The sequence below is a fragment of the Daucus carota genome, chromosome 2 (assembly GCF_001625215.2).
Source record: "Daucus carota subsp. sativus chromosome 2, DH1 v3.0, whole genome shotgun sequence".
In the NCBI taxonomy this organism is placed as follows: domain Eukaryota; kingdom Viridiplantae; phylum Streptophyta; class Magnoliopsida; order Apiales; family Apiaceae; genus Daucus; species Daucus carota.
The window spans coordinates 38,960,045-38,976,813 of record NC_030382.2 but is presented as its reverse complement, the minus strand read 5'-3'; the positions used below and the strand labels follow the sequence as shown (position 1 = coordinate 38,976,813).

General features: G+C 34.0%; 2 protein-coding genes across 4 annotated transcripts; both read left to right on the top strand.

The window, feature by feature from the left end:
- The first annotated feature begins 1,933 nt into the window (after positions 1-1,933).
- LOC108209703 (ubiquitin-like domain-containing protein CIP73) lies at positions 1,934-10,905 on the top strand. 3 transcript variants are annotated; one of them, XM_017380757.2, is made up of 16 exons: positions 1,934-2,070; positions 2,917-3,064; positions 3,240-3,357; positions 3,810-3,890; positions 4,260-4,366; positions 4,455-4,526; positions 5,300-5,428; positions 5,706-5,775; positions 5,867-6,051; positions 6,765-6,929; positions 7,017-7,088; positions 7,178-7,313; positions 8,107-8,481; positions 8,766-9,049; positions 9,231-9,317; positions 10,459-10,905. In XM_017380757.2, exons 2-16 carry the CDS (start codon positions 2,936-2,938, stop codon positions 10,465-10,467), a joined length of 2,019 nt encoding a protein of 672 aa, XP_017236246.1. In that variant the 5' UTR covers positions 1,934-2,070; positions 2,917-2,935; the 3' UTR covers positions 10,468-10,905. The 3 variants fall into 3 exon arrangements, with proteins under 3 accessions (XP_017236246.1, XP_017236244.1, XP_017236245.1); XM_017380755.2 differs by having other exon boundaries at positions 1,935-2,070; positions 8,080-8,481; XM_017380756.2 differs by having other exon boundaries at positions 1,947-2,114; positions 8,080-8,481.
- Positions 10,906-13,652: 2,747 nt separating this feature from the next.
- LOC108206099 (small ribosomal subunit protein uS17) lies at positions 13,653-15,517 on the top strand. The gene is made up of 6 exons (XM_064087432.1): positions 13,653-13,799; positions 13,926-13,966; positions 14,093-14,193; positions 14,844-14,988; positions 15,069-15,158; positions 15,245-15,517. Exons 1-6 carry the CDS (start codon positions 13,788-13,790, stop codon positions 15,333-15,335), a joined length of 480 nt encoding a protein of 159 aa, XP_063943502.1. The 5' UTR covers positions 13,653-13,787; the 3' UTR covers positions 15,336-15,517.
- The last annotated feature ends 1,252 nt before the right edge of the window (positions 15,518-16,769 follow it).

Sequence of the window (16,769 nt, the reverse complement as noted above, 5' to 3'; positions counted from 1 at the left end):
ATTATTATATGCGCGTGAAGATTGATAATGTTTATCATGTGGTTTGAAACAAAATTTGGAATATATGTGACAATATTTTTTGAAAAAAGTAGAATCTAGATTATAATATTTTTTCTCTCAAAATAAAACTTTAGTTATAACTCTATAACCTTAAAGTAATCGATTTGAACATACCTTGAAATCATATATTTAACTCTCATCATATTTTCGAACATGATAACAGTCGAAAGTTAGAGGTATTTCTGGTATATACACAATAATGTTTCGTGCTGAGATCATTATAATATTATAATATCTGATAAAAAGATTTGCGAGAGTTTGTAACTGTAAGTATGACTACCAAATGGTCCAACAAATCACGCTCCTTTAAAGGACTTCTGGTATATTTATGTGGATCACTCGACCTTCTACCAGATGTATTTCTGATTTGAAATTCGGTATTTGACCTGATCTTTAAAAAATATTCGAATTTTGATCTTGATTGTCACAATATATCTTTAAAAAATGTGTTCCCAAGATTTTTGACACGAGACTAGTTGTAAAAGTAAGATCGAAAAAATTGGACAAGCAGGAAAATGACATTTAAGCGTCAAATTTTTGACGTGAACTCGATATATATATTTTTTTTATAGCTAGGGCTTATAGCCTGTTGTCGATATTATAATTTCATAATAACTACAAACTTGACTATATTTATGATTTTTTTAAATGCTCGTCTTTATCAAAACAAAATGATCCCGTATGAACTACAAAGTGATTCTATAGATTTCTGCCCTTTATTAAAGTAAAATGATCATCTCGAATCATTAATCAATATGACATTATAAATTTTAATATCACATCTTTACTTTAAAAAATTGTATTTTAAATTTTAATATCACATTTTTACTATGAAAAAATGTATTTTAATTTCACATCTTACTCATTCCGTTGAAACAACTATGACCAAAAAAAAAAAAAAAAATCTCTCTTCCTCCTCCTCCATTAGGGTTTGCTCTTTTTCAAGTAAATCGAGGGGCTTCCACTGGTTTTCTCCGGTGGAAAGCCCCAACCCTTTCATTATCTATCTTTTATTCTCGGTAATTTCTTTTCAATAAAACCCAATCTTTTGGGTGTTTGTGTGTCTCTCCTCTTGGAGTGTGTGGTTTGTCTCTCCTTTTGGAGTGTTTGTTATGTTTTTCTTTAGTCATGATTGGGTTTATTTCGTGTTGGATCTGTTGAAAACGAGTTTCTTGATATTTTTGGTGATCTACAAAAATTGTATCGAATCTGGGACGGTGGTAATTATTGCAAGAGCTCACCTTTCACAATCAAAGATTGTTCATCATGGACGGGTTTACACTTTCGGCATGTCTATAGCTGGTATCCGGCATGTAGATAGCTGGGGTGCCTTCGGCAAGTCTATAGCTGGTATCCGGCATGTAGATAGCTGTGGTGCCACTTCTCCAATCTCGATTTATGCGATTGGTGTTTCTGAACATTGGGCTAACAATAGTTTTTATGTGATATGGTCAATTGCGATGTTACTGTTTCCAGAGATTTTGGTGCAATTTGGATCGCTTAGGATGTCTTTGATTTCGTTTCTATCGGTTAAACGATCAGGAAACAAATCATCTAATTGTTTTTAGCATGTTATTTGTTTTACCACCTGGTTGTATCGACAGTTGGGGGTTTGTCCCGACTGTATTATATTCAAGTTAATGAAATTTTCTTGCTTTGTCAAAAAAAAAAAAGAACTATGACCAAAAATCGGGTTTTATCGGATAATAAAATCACCAGGCCTGGGCATAAGGCGCAGATTGGAATTTGGACGCAGTTTAGCTATAGCGGGCTGGGCTTTAATTTTTAAGCGAACAGTGTTTTTGGCCCGCCACAAATGCGTAATTAATTTCTCAAATAGTTTTTGTAAAAATTGTATCTAGTCTGTTCCGTAGTAATTTTAAAACAGAGTCCCTCTGTAAATACACAGAGACAGATATATATTGTACCCAGAGGGGAAGCTCATAAAACCAACCAAAAGCCTCGTACAATCTCCTCCCTTTCTTCACGTCTCTTGTTTTTAGCTCTCAGGTACATCTATTCAGCTCGCCGTTCATTTCTTCGCCCCTTTAAAGGTTTTGAAATGGTGTTTTATCACGTTTTTTTATTTATTTTTACCTAATTTTATGATCCTCGATGCTTTGTTTCTGATCTATTTGACTTTTGGTGATATGGGTTTGTTTTGGTTTGTGATTTTGTGTGTGATTTGTGCATAAAGATTGGATTTTGAATGTATGGATGTTTGAGTGAGTTTTTTGTGATGGTTTAATATGTTTTAGTGGAGTTTCGTGATGTTTCAAAGTGTTGTTTTGTTGGATTGTAGCTTGTAAGATTATGTGAAATTTTTCGGCAACTGAAGTTTTTATGATTTGAGATTTTATGTAAGATTTGTCGATTTCTTGAGCTTATTGGAAGAAGACAGTAGTTAGGGTTTGAATTGGTAGTTTTTATTTCGTTGGCGCGCCTTATGTTTAGTAAGCGACAAGTGAAAGATCAGTTAATGCCTCATTTTATGCGGAGAATAAAGAGAATGTTGTTTTTATCTGAAGATATATGCCACTTTCTGTACAATCCCGCAGAATCTTGACGCTATGCGGTTTTGTTCTTTATGAAAATTTATGTATAGTAAAGAATCGGAGATTCTTGCGCTTGTGATTTTACTCCTAGGTGAATAAATTGGTCATTGGACCGAAAATATTAGGTTTAGTAGTTGAAAATGCATTTTTTGGCTCAATAATGAGTATATTATCTTAACTAGCATACATGGTATATGAACAAAAATGAGTTTTCTTTATTTATCTTCCTAATGTGTTTGCTTACTGTTCCAATCCTTTGTTTAGTCTGTCTTATAATTTCAGTGATGAAAATTTGTTGCAGTTGTCGAGGAACTCTGAATATGGGAAGTACCGGTGGTGAAGAGAGCATGCCATCTGGGAGCAGTGCAGCTCCATGTTCCGAGGCAACTGTAGAGATAAAGATAAAGACACTGGATTCTCAAACATACACAATGCGAGTGGACAAATCTGTAAATATACTTGCTCTATACTACCGAACTATCACCTATATTAAGGACATAATGTTTTTACATTGCAGTTTGTATACCATGTTTCTATCCTCTTGAGTTGTCTATAAAGTTTACCCCATCTGCATACATTTCTTTTTTGTCATGTCTATCTTCTAATGTTTCAACTTCTCCGCAGGTACCGGTACCTGCTTTAAAGGAACAGATTGCTTCCGTTACTGGTATAGTGTCTGAACAACAACGCCTAATATGCCGAGGAAAGGTACTGAAGGATGATACACTCTTGTCAGCTTATCGTATCCTTTTGTATAGAACTGTGTTTGGGCTTGCTTTTTAATTGTAATAATGTTCATATAGTTTAATCTTTGTGACATGTCTATTCGTGAGAGCCCGTCTTTGTGAATCCTATTGATTTGCTTATAGTATTTCTTAAGTTTTGGTGGACCATCACTAATTTCATAAGAGGCTGTTTGTAGCTGTTCACCTCTACTTCTCTTTGCTTTTCCTTTCTCAAGTTCGTGGACTATCAGTCTATCACTAACCTCATTAAGAAGCTGTTGGTAGCTGTTCACCTCTACAATTATGTTTTGTGTCTGCTCCCCTTTTCTTGCTCCTTTAATTCTGTTCAAGTTCAGAAAAAAAAACTTGGGCCTGTCATGAAATGTTGTACTGGACAAGGAGACTTTAGTATGTGTATCATTTTCTTTGTAACTACACTATGGAATTCCTTAATAAATATGACTATTAGATGTTGAAGATGGGCACACATTGCACCTGGTTGTGAGACAACCTATTCCTCCATCATCTGAAAGCTTACCTGATCATCCAGGTTTGTATGCCTTCTCGGCCTCTTATTAATTCTTCTTAAGACCTGATTTGCTTTCAAGGCATAATATTATGTACAATTGATGTCTCTCTATTTTGTTTCCATTGTTGGCCCCATAGTAAGTTCAAGGCTTGCTTGACATGTGGCATCGTAATCAAGATGCATAGAATATTCTAATTTTGCTATTGATATAAATAATCTTTTAGTATGGTCAATTTCCAGTTACGAATATACTCGTCCCTAAACACACGCTTCCACTGACGCTCGAACCTTCAGTTTCTTTTGATCTATCTGTGCCCAATTCTTGCTTTTCAAATATATAGAGATTAGTCTGGGTGCATTAATCTTATACTAAGTGTGATGGTTCTCCAGCAACTGATTCAATGCCAAGTGCTGAGCATAGTCATGGTGCCAGTGTGCTAGTTGGAACTTTTAATATATCTGATCAAGGCGATGGAGCTCTTCCGGATCTTGGTCGGGTAAGAGAAAGATTTAATTGGAATTTCATGATTTGTTCTATCATTCTTAACGACTACACTGATTCTAATCATAACCTTCCACTGGTAGATTGTCTCTGCAGTTCTAAGTTCTTTTGGAGTTACAGATGTTGGAAGTGGCGGTGAAGGGGCGAACATGCAAGTAAGTTTCTATTGTCTTTACCTCATTAACCATATTATAGATTTTGCAATTCCAGAGTCAATTTATGAGAAAATTTAATGCTGTATAGAAGTTAAAAAAAAATATCCCTGCTGTCCGAGTTTTTTGGTCAAAGTGACTAACTTGACTTGAATTTAAAAGTTATTCTTTTATATATTATTTCTGAATATGGCATCTTGCAATGAGATTGAATATAGTATCTTATATATGTCTTAAAAAGTTGTGTTTTACAATATAGATAGATAATGCGTACGACAATATTGGTCAAGAATAAGCGCAAAAAGTCAAACAGGGCAAGAAATCAAGGACCGGGGGGGGGGGGGGGGGGTAATAATAGAGCGTTATTCTCATTTTTAGTGCAAAGATGACTTAAGCCGAGAGGATTAAATTTTGTTTTGTAAGGTTTGGTAATGTAAATGATGAAACACGCGCGCGCGCACACACACACATATTGAATAGCCGTCTGTTCTATATTTTGATATGAAGTTTGGCCAATTTAACCAACTGCCACTTGGACCACCTATTCTGCTGGAATCTGATATAGTAATATTCACATTTTACTTCTCCATTCAAGATCTAGTTGATAGTAAGAAACCATTGGGACGACTTTATTTTGCTTGCCTTGCATGATTCTGTCTAATCTAGGATTTTTTCTTGAACAGTTCCGGTAGTGACACTTCATAATGTTAAGATATTTTTATTGTAGTACCTGTATATGTAGACCATCTATATTAGTCTGTATTGTTTATCTGAAGGTACCTGGGCTAGAAAGGCTCTCACAAGGCTTCAGAAGTTCTAGCAGACAACAATATAATCATACTGCTCCAGCAGCGGGTGAATTTCCAACTCCACTTGTATTTTCTGCAAACCCTATGCAGCCACCAGTAAGTTCTCTGCTATTTGTTTTGTTTCTTAAATATATTTGTTAATTGATATACATGAATCAAGCTTGCTGAAAATGTGGATTGAATTCAGATTGTGATTCTGCTAACACTTCGAAAACTATGTTACCAAAGCATATTCAAAAAGTCAAACAAACAGCCGTGTCATATTCTTCTGTAAAGTCTTAGTATCTGTATCCATCACATGCTTCTGTACTTGAACACTAGAAATAGGTTCATGGACTCCAAAAACACTGATTCATACATCCTTAACTTGCAGGTGATTCCTGATTCCTTAACAACTTTGTCCCAGTATTTGAACCGTTTGAGGCAAGAATTGAGCGCCAATGGTATGAAAATTCTCTTTTAAGATATTTTTATATTTCTGATATTGTTGGGATCTCAAAAATTGATTTAGGGGTACTTTTTTGGACATTACAGTGGGTGAGCAGAACAATCCATCTCAAGCTGCAAATAATCATGCTAGTGATGTGCGAAGTGCAAGTGGTACATCAGGTTCTGCACCTATGCATGGAGCTGGAGGGCTTCCAACACCAGCATCCCTCGCAGAATTAATACTTTCTACTAGACAATTCCTCAGTGAACAAGCTGGGGAATCCTTATTGGTATGTCCTTTACTTTTAAGTGTTTTTTATTCATATTCACTTAATCTGCTAAATGATGCAGTATGCACAAGTGCTTCCTCAAATGAAAATGACTTGGAGTTGTAAATAAAATGGTCTTGACTTTCCGTGACACATCTTTCATCATTATCTACTCCATTGATTCCGATGATACATGTCTTTTTTTTGTCTCGAACAGGAGAACAGCATTATGGATCTTGTTATGACCCAAAGAAAATAACTTGGATCATAAAAATGTACTGAAATGTCTATTATTTTGAATGGAAAATTGTCCATACTTTGCTTCACATGTGTGTACAAAGCAAGAACTCCGAAGAATAAAGAGGAGATTCAGATTATCCCTCATATATGATTAGCATCCCTTGTTTAACAATGCACTTCGTATGATTGCAATTTTGACCTGCAGACTAATAAACAATAAAATCTAGTATGACATAATAAAGGTCATTCTAAAGTTGTGTCAGAAAAGAGTTCTGAAATTTAGTTCTCCCCTCAATTTTTATGAATATACATGCTACCATTCTTGAGGAATAGGATCTTAAGTGCAGGTGGCCATATTTTTGAAGTTGAACTGCAAATTTATTGAGGCATAATATCTTCTGGTTACATATACGATATCTGATGGCATATCTCCTTTTTATTTTTATTTACAATTTGTAAACACCTTAGTGATATATTTCATTTCACTTCTGCAGCAACTTACAAGGCAGATTGAGGATCATACAACTGTAACTAATCCTGTTGAGCGGATGGGAATTCAATCCAATGCTTTGAGAGTGGGAGCTCTTATGCAAAACTTGGGTGCTTTGCTGCTCGAGCTTGGTCGTACAACTATGACACTTAGGATAGGCCAAACACCGGTGTGTTTTGTTACCTCTCTGTAGGTAGAATTTAATGAGTTTGGCAGGTGTAGCCGCAGTTTACATTTTGAATTGCTTCCTTTCCAGGTTGAAGCTGTTGTAAATGCGGGACCTGCTGTTTTTATATCTACATCTGGTCCAAATCCTATAATGGTTCAGGTATAGTCCTTATATTACTTTTTTATATTTCCTAAAACGTTGAAACCCTTATTGTCCTTCTTGTCTGACTCTTTATGGAAATATGAAAGCCACTTCCGTTTCAACCTGGAGCAAGTTTTGGGGCTGTTCCTATGGGAACTGCTGCACATGCTGGGTCTGGACTATCTGGTGGATCAAGTGGTTCTGGTTTTCTTCCAAGGAACATTGATATCAGGATACGTACAGGTATGACATGATACTAGTTCAGAGTTCTGTTTTCTACAGTAGCACTGACTTCAGGTTCTTACACTAAGCCAGTTTTCTTCCTCGTGGCCTAACAAGTATAAATATCCAATTAACATGATCTAAATAAGCAGTATATGTTCATGACAGGGCTCTACACCCATTGCCATATAGAATAGGCATGTTTGAGCATAGTATATTGTTATATCTCTGTACAGACCGATCAAATGCGGATCTTCTCTATCGTAATGTAATGTTTATTTTCTTTAATAGGTCTTGATACCATTACCATCTTTATAGGCGCCCATGTTTAAGTTGGTCGTTATATTTTAATCTAAAGGATCACTTCATGAATTTAAAGATAGTTTACTACTAGATGTACTAAACAATTAGGAACCTTCTGCCCATTTTCTTTAGTTTTTTTTGTGATCCTTCAACTTAAATAAGGATGTCCAGTTTGCTGTTGTATATGTTTTCATGTCTGTCAGTTGTTTCCCTTGTTGACTTATCCGTAATCAGTCAATGTAAAGAACATGTTGCACATCATGGGCGGAGTTTGAACACCATAGGGCCAATCAGTATAACTTATATGTGCGATATTTCCTGCAGCTTATTTCACTGGTTTGATTTGATCTTCAACATCTTCTGTAGTTGTTTTTTTCCTGATAAAATTAAATGCATTGATCCTTTTGATGCTTAATCCCCTAGATGATGCACGATGTTTTGTAATGTTTGTTTTCTTGTTATATTTGATGTTTGCCGATATTAGGTTCATCAATGCCCTCATCTGGTTCAGGACCCGGGGAACAGACACCTGGACAGTCTGTAGGGCAAACCAATCAAACAAGTCTTGGCACTGAAAATGCTGTAAATCAAGCCCCTTCAGGCACCAATGGGAGTTCATCTACTATCAGACACTCTGGTGTAAGGGTAGTTCCCCTCAGGACTGTTGTATCTGCAGTTCCTGCTACTGGTGGGCGTGCACCTACTTCTCTTGGCTCTATGGGGTTAATCTATCCTGTGCTTGCCAGAGTTCACCATGGACATTCTGGAAATTCAAATAGTAATAGAGGTCAATCATCTGATGAACTTCCTCATGGTGCTGAGACATACCAGCAGACAAATTCTAATGTTGCCACACATCAGCAATCTGATGTCCCTGGAGCAGATGGTAATATCTTGTCACCTAGTTCCCTTACATGTGCCTGGTGTTTCCTAGTTATAGCAGATGCAATGAATTGTAGAAATTTGTTTTTTGCATGGGGGCAAGTTAATCAGTTCTATAAAAATCCTTATGCATGACAGATTATCTGTAGGTTACTCAACTGATCATCTAGCACTAGCATGTGAGACACCATTTTTCACAAATCCGGATCAGTAAAATGAAATTAGTAGTAATGAAGGTATAGAACTAATTGGCACGAGCCTAACCATTTCTTACAATATCTACTGCAGAAATTCGTGGCAGCCTTGATCAGTTTTTCAGGACTATGTTAGCTAATGAGCAGATTCATGACATTAATTTTCAAGGAATGAGCACAGCACCTGTTAATGGGAATGTGGAAGCAACTAATGCTTCTAATACTCAAGCATCATCAGAAGTGGGTGACGAAGGGACTTTCTTGTCTAATTTGCTACGTCAGATCATGCCTATTGTATCTCAAAATACAAGTGAGACGAACAATTCATCTGTTGAGGGAGACATAGAAGATGGGAACCCACGAGTTTCGTCAACTAGTGTAAGCATTTCTCTCGATATTATTTGAATTCTGCAAGTTTAATGTTTGCACATTATCCAAGGAAATTGTATATAAAGCTGAGAATCTTGTTTTGAGACGTAACAAACTTAACTGATCAAGCGTAGTGATTTATGCATATGAGATTGGGCGAACATAATAGAATTGGTGTTCATGTGTGCAGGCTGATGAGGATAATTCTGGCAGGGGATCCTCACGTCAACGTGAACATAGTGAAGACTCAGTTTGGAAAAGCTCAAAGAGACAAAAGGTATGATTTTCTCGTTGTAGAATTTTACTTATGGTCACTGCTTTTCTTTGCAATACTAAAGTGTACCATCAATCAATAATTATAAAAAAGCAAGCTGCTATTTCTACAAGAGACTGTGTTCACAGTAGGCTACTAGGTGGGGTCTTCAAAAGCATTACACATTTCTTCTCTGCACCAAAGTTGTATATATAGAAAGTTAAAGATTAATCTTGTCAAATTTCGATCCACACAGAATACTGCAATTTTAAGTACATCTGCAATCACCAAGGATTTAAACCTCCATGTGTGCTAAATGCATATACACTAGTTTTTAAGGGTTCCTCTTATATTAATAATGATTTGTCCAGTGGGGTTCCTGAATGGCAGTTAAAAGTGGATAAAAGTGTTAAGTAATGTTGAATTGTGAAAGCTATAACTAGTTTTTTGAAGAACTGATGCTAGAATTGAATATAATGTATATAATAAGACATGGTTCATATTCCAATATTTGAAGCTGTGTTTTAGGCCTTATGCAGAGCAGATTTTACTAGTGTCTAAGGCTTGTTCTATTTTTATACCAAATTTTTCGTATATACATATGGTGAATGAACATATATGATAGTTTAAAGACTCTTGTACCGTTTTGGTTAAAAGGAATGAAATTAGGTGGAAGTGGCAAAATAATTTTTTTTTACTATTTGTCGGGTGTATATTTTTAAGTCAATTCGTACTCCATTCCATTCAATACCATTTAGGTAGAGTCATTCCCACAAATATGGATTTTCTCTCAGTCCCCCTTTATCAAAGTTTCTTTACAATTCTTGTGATTTGCACCGTTTCATTATTCTTCAACACATCCCTTTTACTGTTTGACATCATTCTTCAACCTTTTAGTTAATTCACAATTCTTTATTCTATATTTTCAAACCAAACAGCGTATTAATCTTATCACATATTTCCGTTGATCATCTGTTTTGGCTTCAGAGTGTAACTTTTTTTAAACAGCTCCATTTCTGTTTACAAGATCTAAAACCTTAATAATATGAGATGGTCAACTGTCCCTTTTCTTTCTTTTTTTCTTTCTTTTTTTCTTTGATGTTTGAATTTATTGATTTGAATGACAGGTTCAGTGTTAATAATTTACCCTTTCCTCTTGTTGCAGAAAGAGTGATTAAGAACTCTAATACAATGAAGCTGAAGTTCAGCAGATGCTATGAGGAGTTCCGAGAAGTGGTTTTGGATTTTCATGGTTTAATATTTTTGAGTTTCGTCTGCATAGCTGCTGTTATACAAGGAATCTGCATCAGTGCACATAAGTAGTCTTTCTTCTCTAGATGCAACCTAGGCATGCTAAGCTGCACATATAAAGTATATTGGTATTTTGAGCTTTCTATTGCTGGTGAATGGTTTGAACCACCAAAAGTTGAGAGCTTTTATAATGCTCAATAATGTCCGACAAATTAAACGTACTTGGATGGCAAGAGCAATTGGTCTGAGCAGCTATAAAGTTCTTGCTGAATGCTGTAGTTTTTTTAAAAAAAAATTGCATTTTGTAAGCAAATGTTTGGGCAGGGAGATTTTGTTAAAATGCTGTTATTGGATTTGATTACTTAGACAATTATAATTGATTAGCGAATTGAACATTAGATGGTTAAAAAGAATCTAGTTAGCAAGAAGCAAAACAATTTCGAAAATTTAGGATTACGGCCAATCAGCAGAGAGAACCTGTTGAGAAGTATGCTGTAACAATCGTGTAACATTATCGAAGGCAGGCTCAGTTGAAAACCTTTTGAGAAGCATTTCATTATTTACATACTAAAGAGCACTTTCCGTCCTTTTTACTTTCACTAAAAATTATTTGACATATTCTCACGTCGGAGGTGAATCAGTAAAAGCATCTTTCCAATTTTTCTCTTTATAGGTCATTTTTTTTTTGACAGAAAATACACTTGCTCGTATCGATAAAACGTTTCTTTCATTCAAAAAAACTTATTATCTAACCGAAAGACATGAAAATGTCTCCAGAAGTTTAGACAATAAGATCTTAATGTCCGAAAAGAAATGTCCCAACTTGTAAGACCACGCTACCTAAAACAAATACAATTCATTAATAACAAGAAAATATAATAAATTTAATAAATAAAATTAATATAGTTTATCAAATCAAAAGATGGTAAAAGTAAATGAAATGATAAATATAAAAATAATTCGACAAAAAAAGAAGATAATATAAAACGAAAACAGAAAAAAATATATCTAACCAAAGAGGGACCCTTTGGCTAGATATATCACAAGATAAATAATTAATAAGAATAATTAATGATAAAAGTATTAATATATAAAATTGCAATCTTCAAAAAATATCTAAAATTTTAAGTAACAAATTAAATAAAATGTAATAAACAAGCCAACAAAATGGCACTGAATTGCCGTTTATTAGGCCAAGAATATACGCCATCAATCATGGCCACCTATAAATGGTACAAATAAAACCAAATCAAGACTGCAAGTCAATATACACCAGTTAACATAATGCATTAAACTCCAATCAATGAGAATTAAAGCATTTAGAGCATATATATACAAGCAATTATTCAAGAAAAAATAAAATTCAAAGATTAACACCAATCAAGTGAGTCAACTTACCATTTAAAAACTAAAATTTAAACTGCAATAACTACTATTAAAGCCAATTTAATCTAATAAAAGAGGCCAAAAACCTTACTAATTTTACAAAGCAAAGCTTTTAATCATGCAATAAAATTAATGAAAATATTTTCAAAATCACGCTGATTGATACTGCCATCTTATCATCACCAACCATCCCCATATCTCATCAAGTCACTAACAACAAAGATGAACAAATTCTAACTTAGAAGATCATAAAACACAATTGCAAATAAAACTTGTGACTCAAAAAATTGATAAGAAAACAACATATTAAGCACCTAATATACATCATAAGTTTGACTACAATTCACCGACATTCTCATCTACCAGATAAATCAAAAAAGACAAAATTATGACATAAAACAACACGTACAACAATTGATAATTGCGCACAAATACAAACTTAAAGAGAAAATCCGAATATCACATCAAAACTTTCAAAAACATAAAGTATTGAATATACTAAGAAAACAAATAGTCACATAAACATGTAAATTGAGAATCGGAAAAAGTACACCTTTGCTTTTGAATGTCGAAATCTTGACATGTAGATCCGTAGATGAGCCCTAACGCGACGATTATAATACATGTGTATCATATTTGTTGGGAAAGAATCACCAGCACTCCTCTTCCCGTTCCATACTTCCATTATCGTGATGCACGATCGGATCTAATTGAAAGGCAACCCTCCACAGAACCGGAGCTAATTGAAGGGCAAGAAAGCAGATCGAGATCAAATCCGAAAAAAATCAGAATCATGCGGCAGAACAAACTGATAGAATCTTCGAACAACATAAACAGAGAGGCTAAACCACCGCATGCTTACTGATTAGCCCTAGAAGAGTAGAACGTGAAGGATACTCTCTCTGATAGGTGTAAAGAGTAAAGGAGAAGCATGTTTTAATTGGTCAAAATGCGAGGAAATTTTTGAAATATCTTTATAGGTCATTTTGATCGTTCGTTCAGACATAAAACTAGTTCCAACAAAAGAAACTCATAAAATTGTTATAACAACAATCGTTTCTAATTTTGTGTTGCAATCTATAAAATCCTCACAATGTAACGTAGATGAGAGAAATTCAGACTACGTGAAAACAAGCTGACCATGCTGTTATCTTTAATTCAGATTATGTTAAAACAAGTTGACTATGCTGTTATCTTTAACCAAAAATTCAGAGGCTCAAGAGTCAAGAAAAATAAGAATTGACCAGTTTCTGCATGAAAATTTATTTGATTGGGCAAATTCATGTAATTTTTAATTTTAAAGTTGCTTAGAAAGTACAACAATGTCCTAGCAAGTGTCTTACAATTATAATAAAAAAATTAGTATCCTAATAATATTAGACATCATCTTAATATATCAACTACAACAAAATATTTTATTATTGTGTCTTGTAACATATAGCATATTTAAAAGTCACATGTATATGCTATTATTCCATACACAACCATCTTATATAGAGTCAAAGTCTCGCAGAAAATCATTTATTTTTATTTTAAAATATGATTAATAATTATTAAAAACAATCATACTTGTATATAAAATTTGATTCTAGTGTAGAATGTTCTAGCGTCAAATTTGATTCCAATATAATATGTATCATGCAATGATTTCATTGTTATCTTTTTCATGATCATAAAAGAAGAATTAAGAAAATAAGAAAACAGAATTAAATAGAGGTGAGGGGCAGAAAAGTAAAAGACAAACTTAGGGTTCTAGTATATAAACAGGTGAAATTAGGGTTTCTTACCCTTCGCTGGATTTATAAACACATTAAGCTTCCGCCTCCTCTCTCTCAATTCCTTCAATTCAGATCAGCCATGGCAGAACAAGTATGTTCACACACACGCACACACACACACACATCTTCTTAATTCTTCATTCAGTTGAATAACATACACATATCTAATCTTCAATTGTGTTTAATACTCTAATTTAATTGTGTTTGTTTGTTGTAGACTGAAAAGGCGTTTCTTAAGCAGCCCAAAGTCTTCCTCTGGTAAGATTGCATTCATAATCTATATATTTGTATGTATATAAAGATTTAATCTTTATGTGTTTGTATAGAATATGTATAATTATGTAGATATATGTGCATTGTGTGATTGGTATGTAATTTGAGCAGCTCGAAGAAGTCTGGCAAGGGAAAGAGGCCAGGGAAGGGAGGGAATCGATTCTACAAGAGTGTCGGTCTCGGCTTCAAGACTCCCCGAGAGGCTATCGAAGGTTTAATTTATTTATTTTTTGTTTCAATTGATTTTGTTTTTCTTGTTGTTTTTGTAATACAAGTGTTATAAGTACGTATGTGTTATCTGTTTGGTTTATTGGATGAATTATTTTGCGCACATAAGGGTGAAAAATGTGAGATTTCCTGTTGTCAGTCTTTTAGAAGCCGATATTTGGGGCTGTTCGTTCATGAATTGATGTTTTAATTAGTTGCGGTGATGTGGCAATGATATCTTGCTGATGTGTATAATATTGGGGTGAAACTAGTTGATTTTGTACTACCTGTTTTAAAAGCTCAAACCAAATAAAGCGAAGAGCAGAGTATGTTCTGACAGTTAAATATGTATTATTGTATTTGATTATTCATGTTGTTGAATGTATGTGTAAACAAAACAGAGTAATTAGAAGATGTCCCTGTGTTGTGATAATTGAATTGGATATAGAAATGTTCTATTTCATATGGATTTGAGTGATTAACTACTGGCTATGAATTAGAAAAAGTTTTACAACCACATTTATTCAATCTGAAAATCATGTGTGCCAACTCTGCCTTTTCATCTTTGTGCATCGGTTCCTTAAAGTTGGATTCTTTAAAGATCACTCATCGAGCTTCATTAGAATTTCTGCAAATAAACATTTTCTATTCCCAGGGACATACATTGACAAGAAATGCCCTTTCACCGGAGATGTATCAATTAGAGGCCGTATTCTTGCCGGTACCTGTCACAGTGCTAAAATGATGAGGACCATCATTGTTCGACGCAACTACCTGCATTATGTTAAGAAATACCAGAGGTGAGAAGTGGCTATACTATCTGAAAGTTTGCTTGTTTCTCTTTCTTCATCTGGGAACTGATTTTATTGTATTATATTAGGTATGAGAAGAGACACTCAAACATTCCAGCTCACATCTCTCCATGCTTTCGTGTGAAGGAGGGTGACCATGTTATTATTGGCCAGTGCAGGTTAGTGAAACGAATTTTGATTATCTTGTATATTAGGTGTGCTCTTGCCATCGATTCAATTTACAAATTACTGTTCTGTTTCACAGGCCATTGTCAAAGACTGTGAGATTTAATGTGCTGAAAGTGATTCCAGCTGGATCTTCAGGCGGTGGGAAAAAAGCTTTTACCGGGATTTAAGTTTTTAATCATGCTTTTTTGGTTAGTCCTATATTGTGGCTTGTGGTGTTGGAGATAATGTGGTGTTATATTATTTGTTACTTTTAACTAGATGGATTTTCTTGTTTATTCATCAATGTATGCCAGATTGTTTACATTGATCAATTTAGTGTTTTAAATACTGCTTCAGCTTCTCATTTACAGTTCTGCCTTTTTTAATGTTCATCTTTTTTCTCTTTTTTTTTCCCCAAATTTATTAGTGTGATTCTTCCTTCCATTAGAATCAAAGGACAGATGACCATTTCAGCTTGCCTGCCGGACCCTCTGCAAATAAATATTAAAAAACATCATTTCTGAAACATCTGTAATACTTCTTTGTTCTAGTTTTAAGTTTGAGAAAGTCCTACATGTTGCTGAGTGCTTTAAACCATAGTATGATGATGCTTCTGATGAATAGGTGACAGGGTTCTGCTTATTTTATTTAAGGCAGGACTTTGATAGTTTCCTAGTCTTGTATTATAGTCAATATTCCATCTGTTTCAAATTATATCCTAGTCTTGTATTATAGTCAATATTCCATCTGGTTCAAATTATATGTCCATTTTCAAAAAATCTTATATGTCCATTTTCAAAAAATCACATAGTGAATTTTGTTAAAAACGAGTTGTACTAAGTCATTAATTGAACATAAAATGTGGAATATAGGTTGATTTTAGAAATATAAATTAGAAATATGTGAAGGAGAGTTAATTTCAGAAAAATAAATCTACATTAAAAGTTAAAGTGAACAAGTATTATGAGATAAATAAATCTTTTTCTCTAAAGTGGACATATATTATGAAATAGAGTGAATATTTTTTTTTTTTTTTTTGTCACAAGATACTTTCACGTATAATGAATTGTAACAGAATACAATAGCAGCTGCCAGGAGTTCCTTTCGTTCAAGAAAGTTTACCATCTAATCCTCGGACATGCAGAGATTACCGGGAGCACTTAGACAATAAAGCTTTAAAGTTCGATAAGAAAACACCCATAGGAGGTCCCACTATCATTCTTTCTTCTACTCGCGTATCCTGAAAAAATAAAATACAAAAAAACAGAACATAATAAGTTCACACACACAATAGAATAATAATAAAAACTATCGAAAAACGAAAGAGGAAAGCCAACAAACTCATTCAAAAAATATGAATATAAAGAATAAGGAAAGTAAAATAAAACTAATGTGAAACAAATCATAAAAAAATCTACACCAAAGAGATAGTGAAATCTCTTTGGTTAGATACCTTATAAAATTTAAATCCAACAGAATACAACTGACTATTGTTATTAATAAATATTTTAAATATAAATAGAAAAATATACCTGAAAATTGAAACCATAACTAAGATATATCCACTCAAATACAAAACAAACTTGAACTATACAAATTTGGTATACACCAATCAACAAATC

Excerpts from the sequence above, each read along its gene's own strand:
- LOC108209703 (XM_017380755.2), top strand. The coding sequence starts at position 2,936 with ATGGGAAGTACCGGTGGTGAAGAGAGCATGCCATCTGGGAGCAGTGCA. Across the intron at positions 3,891-4,259 it reads AAGCTTACCTGATCATCCAG|CAACTGATTCAATGCCAAGT; the intron begins GTTTGTATGCCT and ends ATGGTTCTCCAG. Across the intron at positions 4,527-5,299 it reads GTGAAGGGGCGAACATGCAA|GTACCTGGGCTAGAAAGGCT; the intron begins GTAAGTTTCTAT and ends GTTTATCTGAAG.
- LOC108206099 (XM_064087432.1), top strand. Across the intron at positions 13,967-14,092 it reads CAGCCCAAAGTCTTCCTCTG|CTCGAAGAAGTCTGGCAAGG; the intron begins GTAAGATTGCAT and ends TAATTTGAGCAG. Across the intron at positions 14,989-15,068 it reads TATGTTAAGAAATACCAGAG|GTATGAGAAGAGACACTCAA; the intron begins GTGAGAAGTGGC and ends GTATTATATTAG.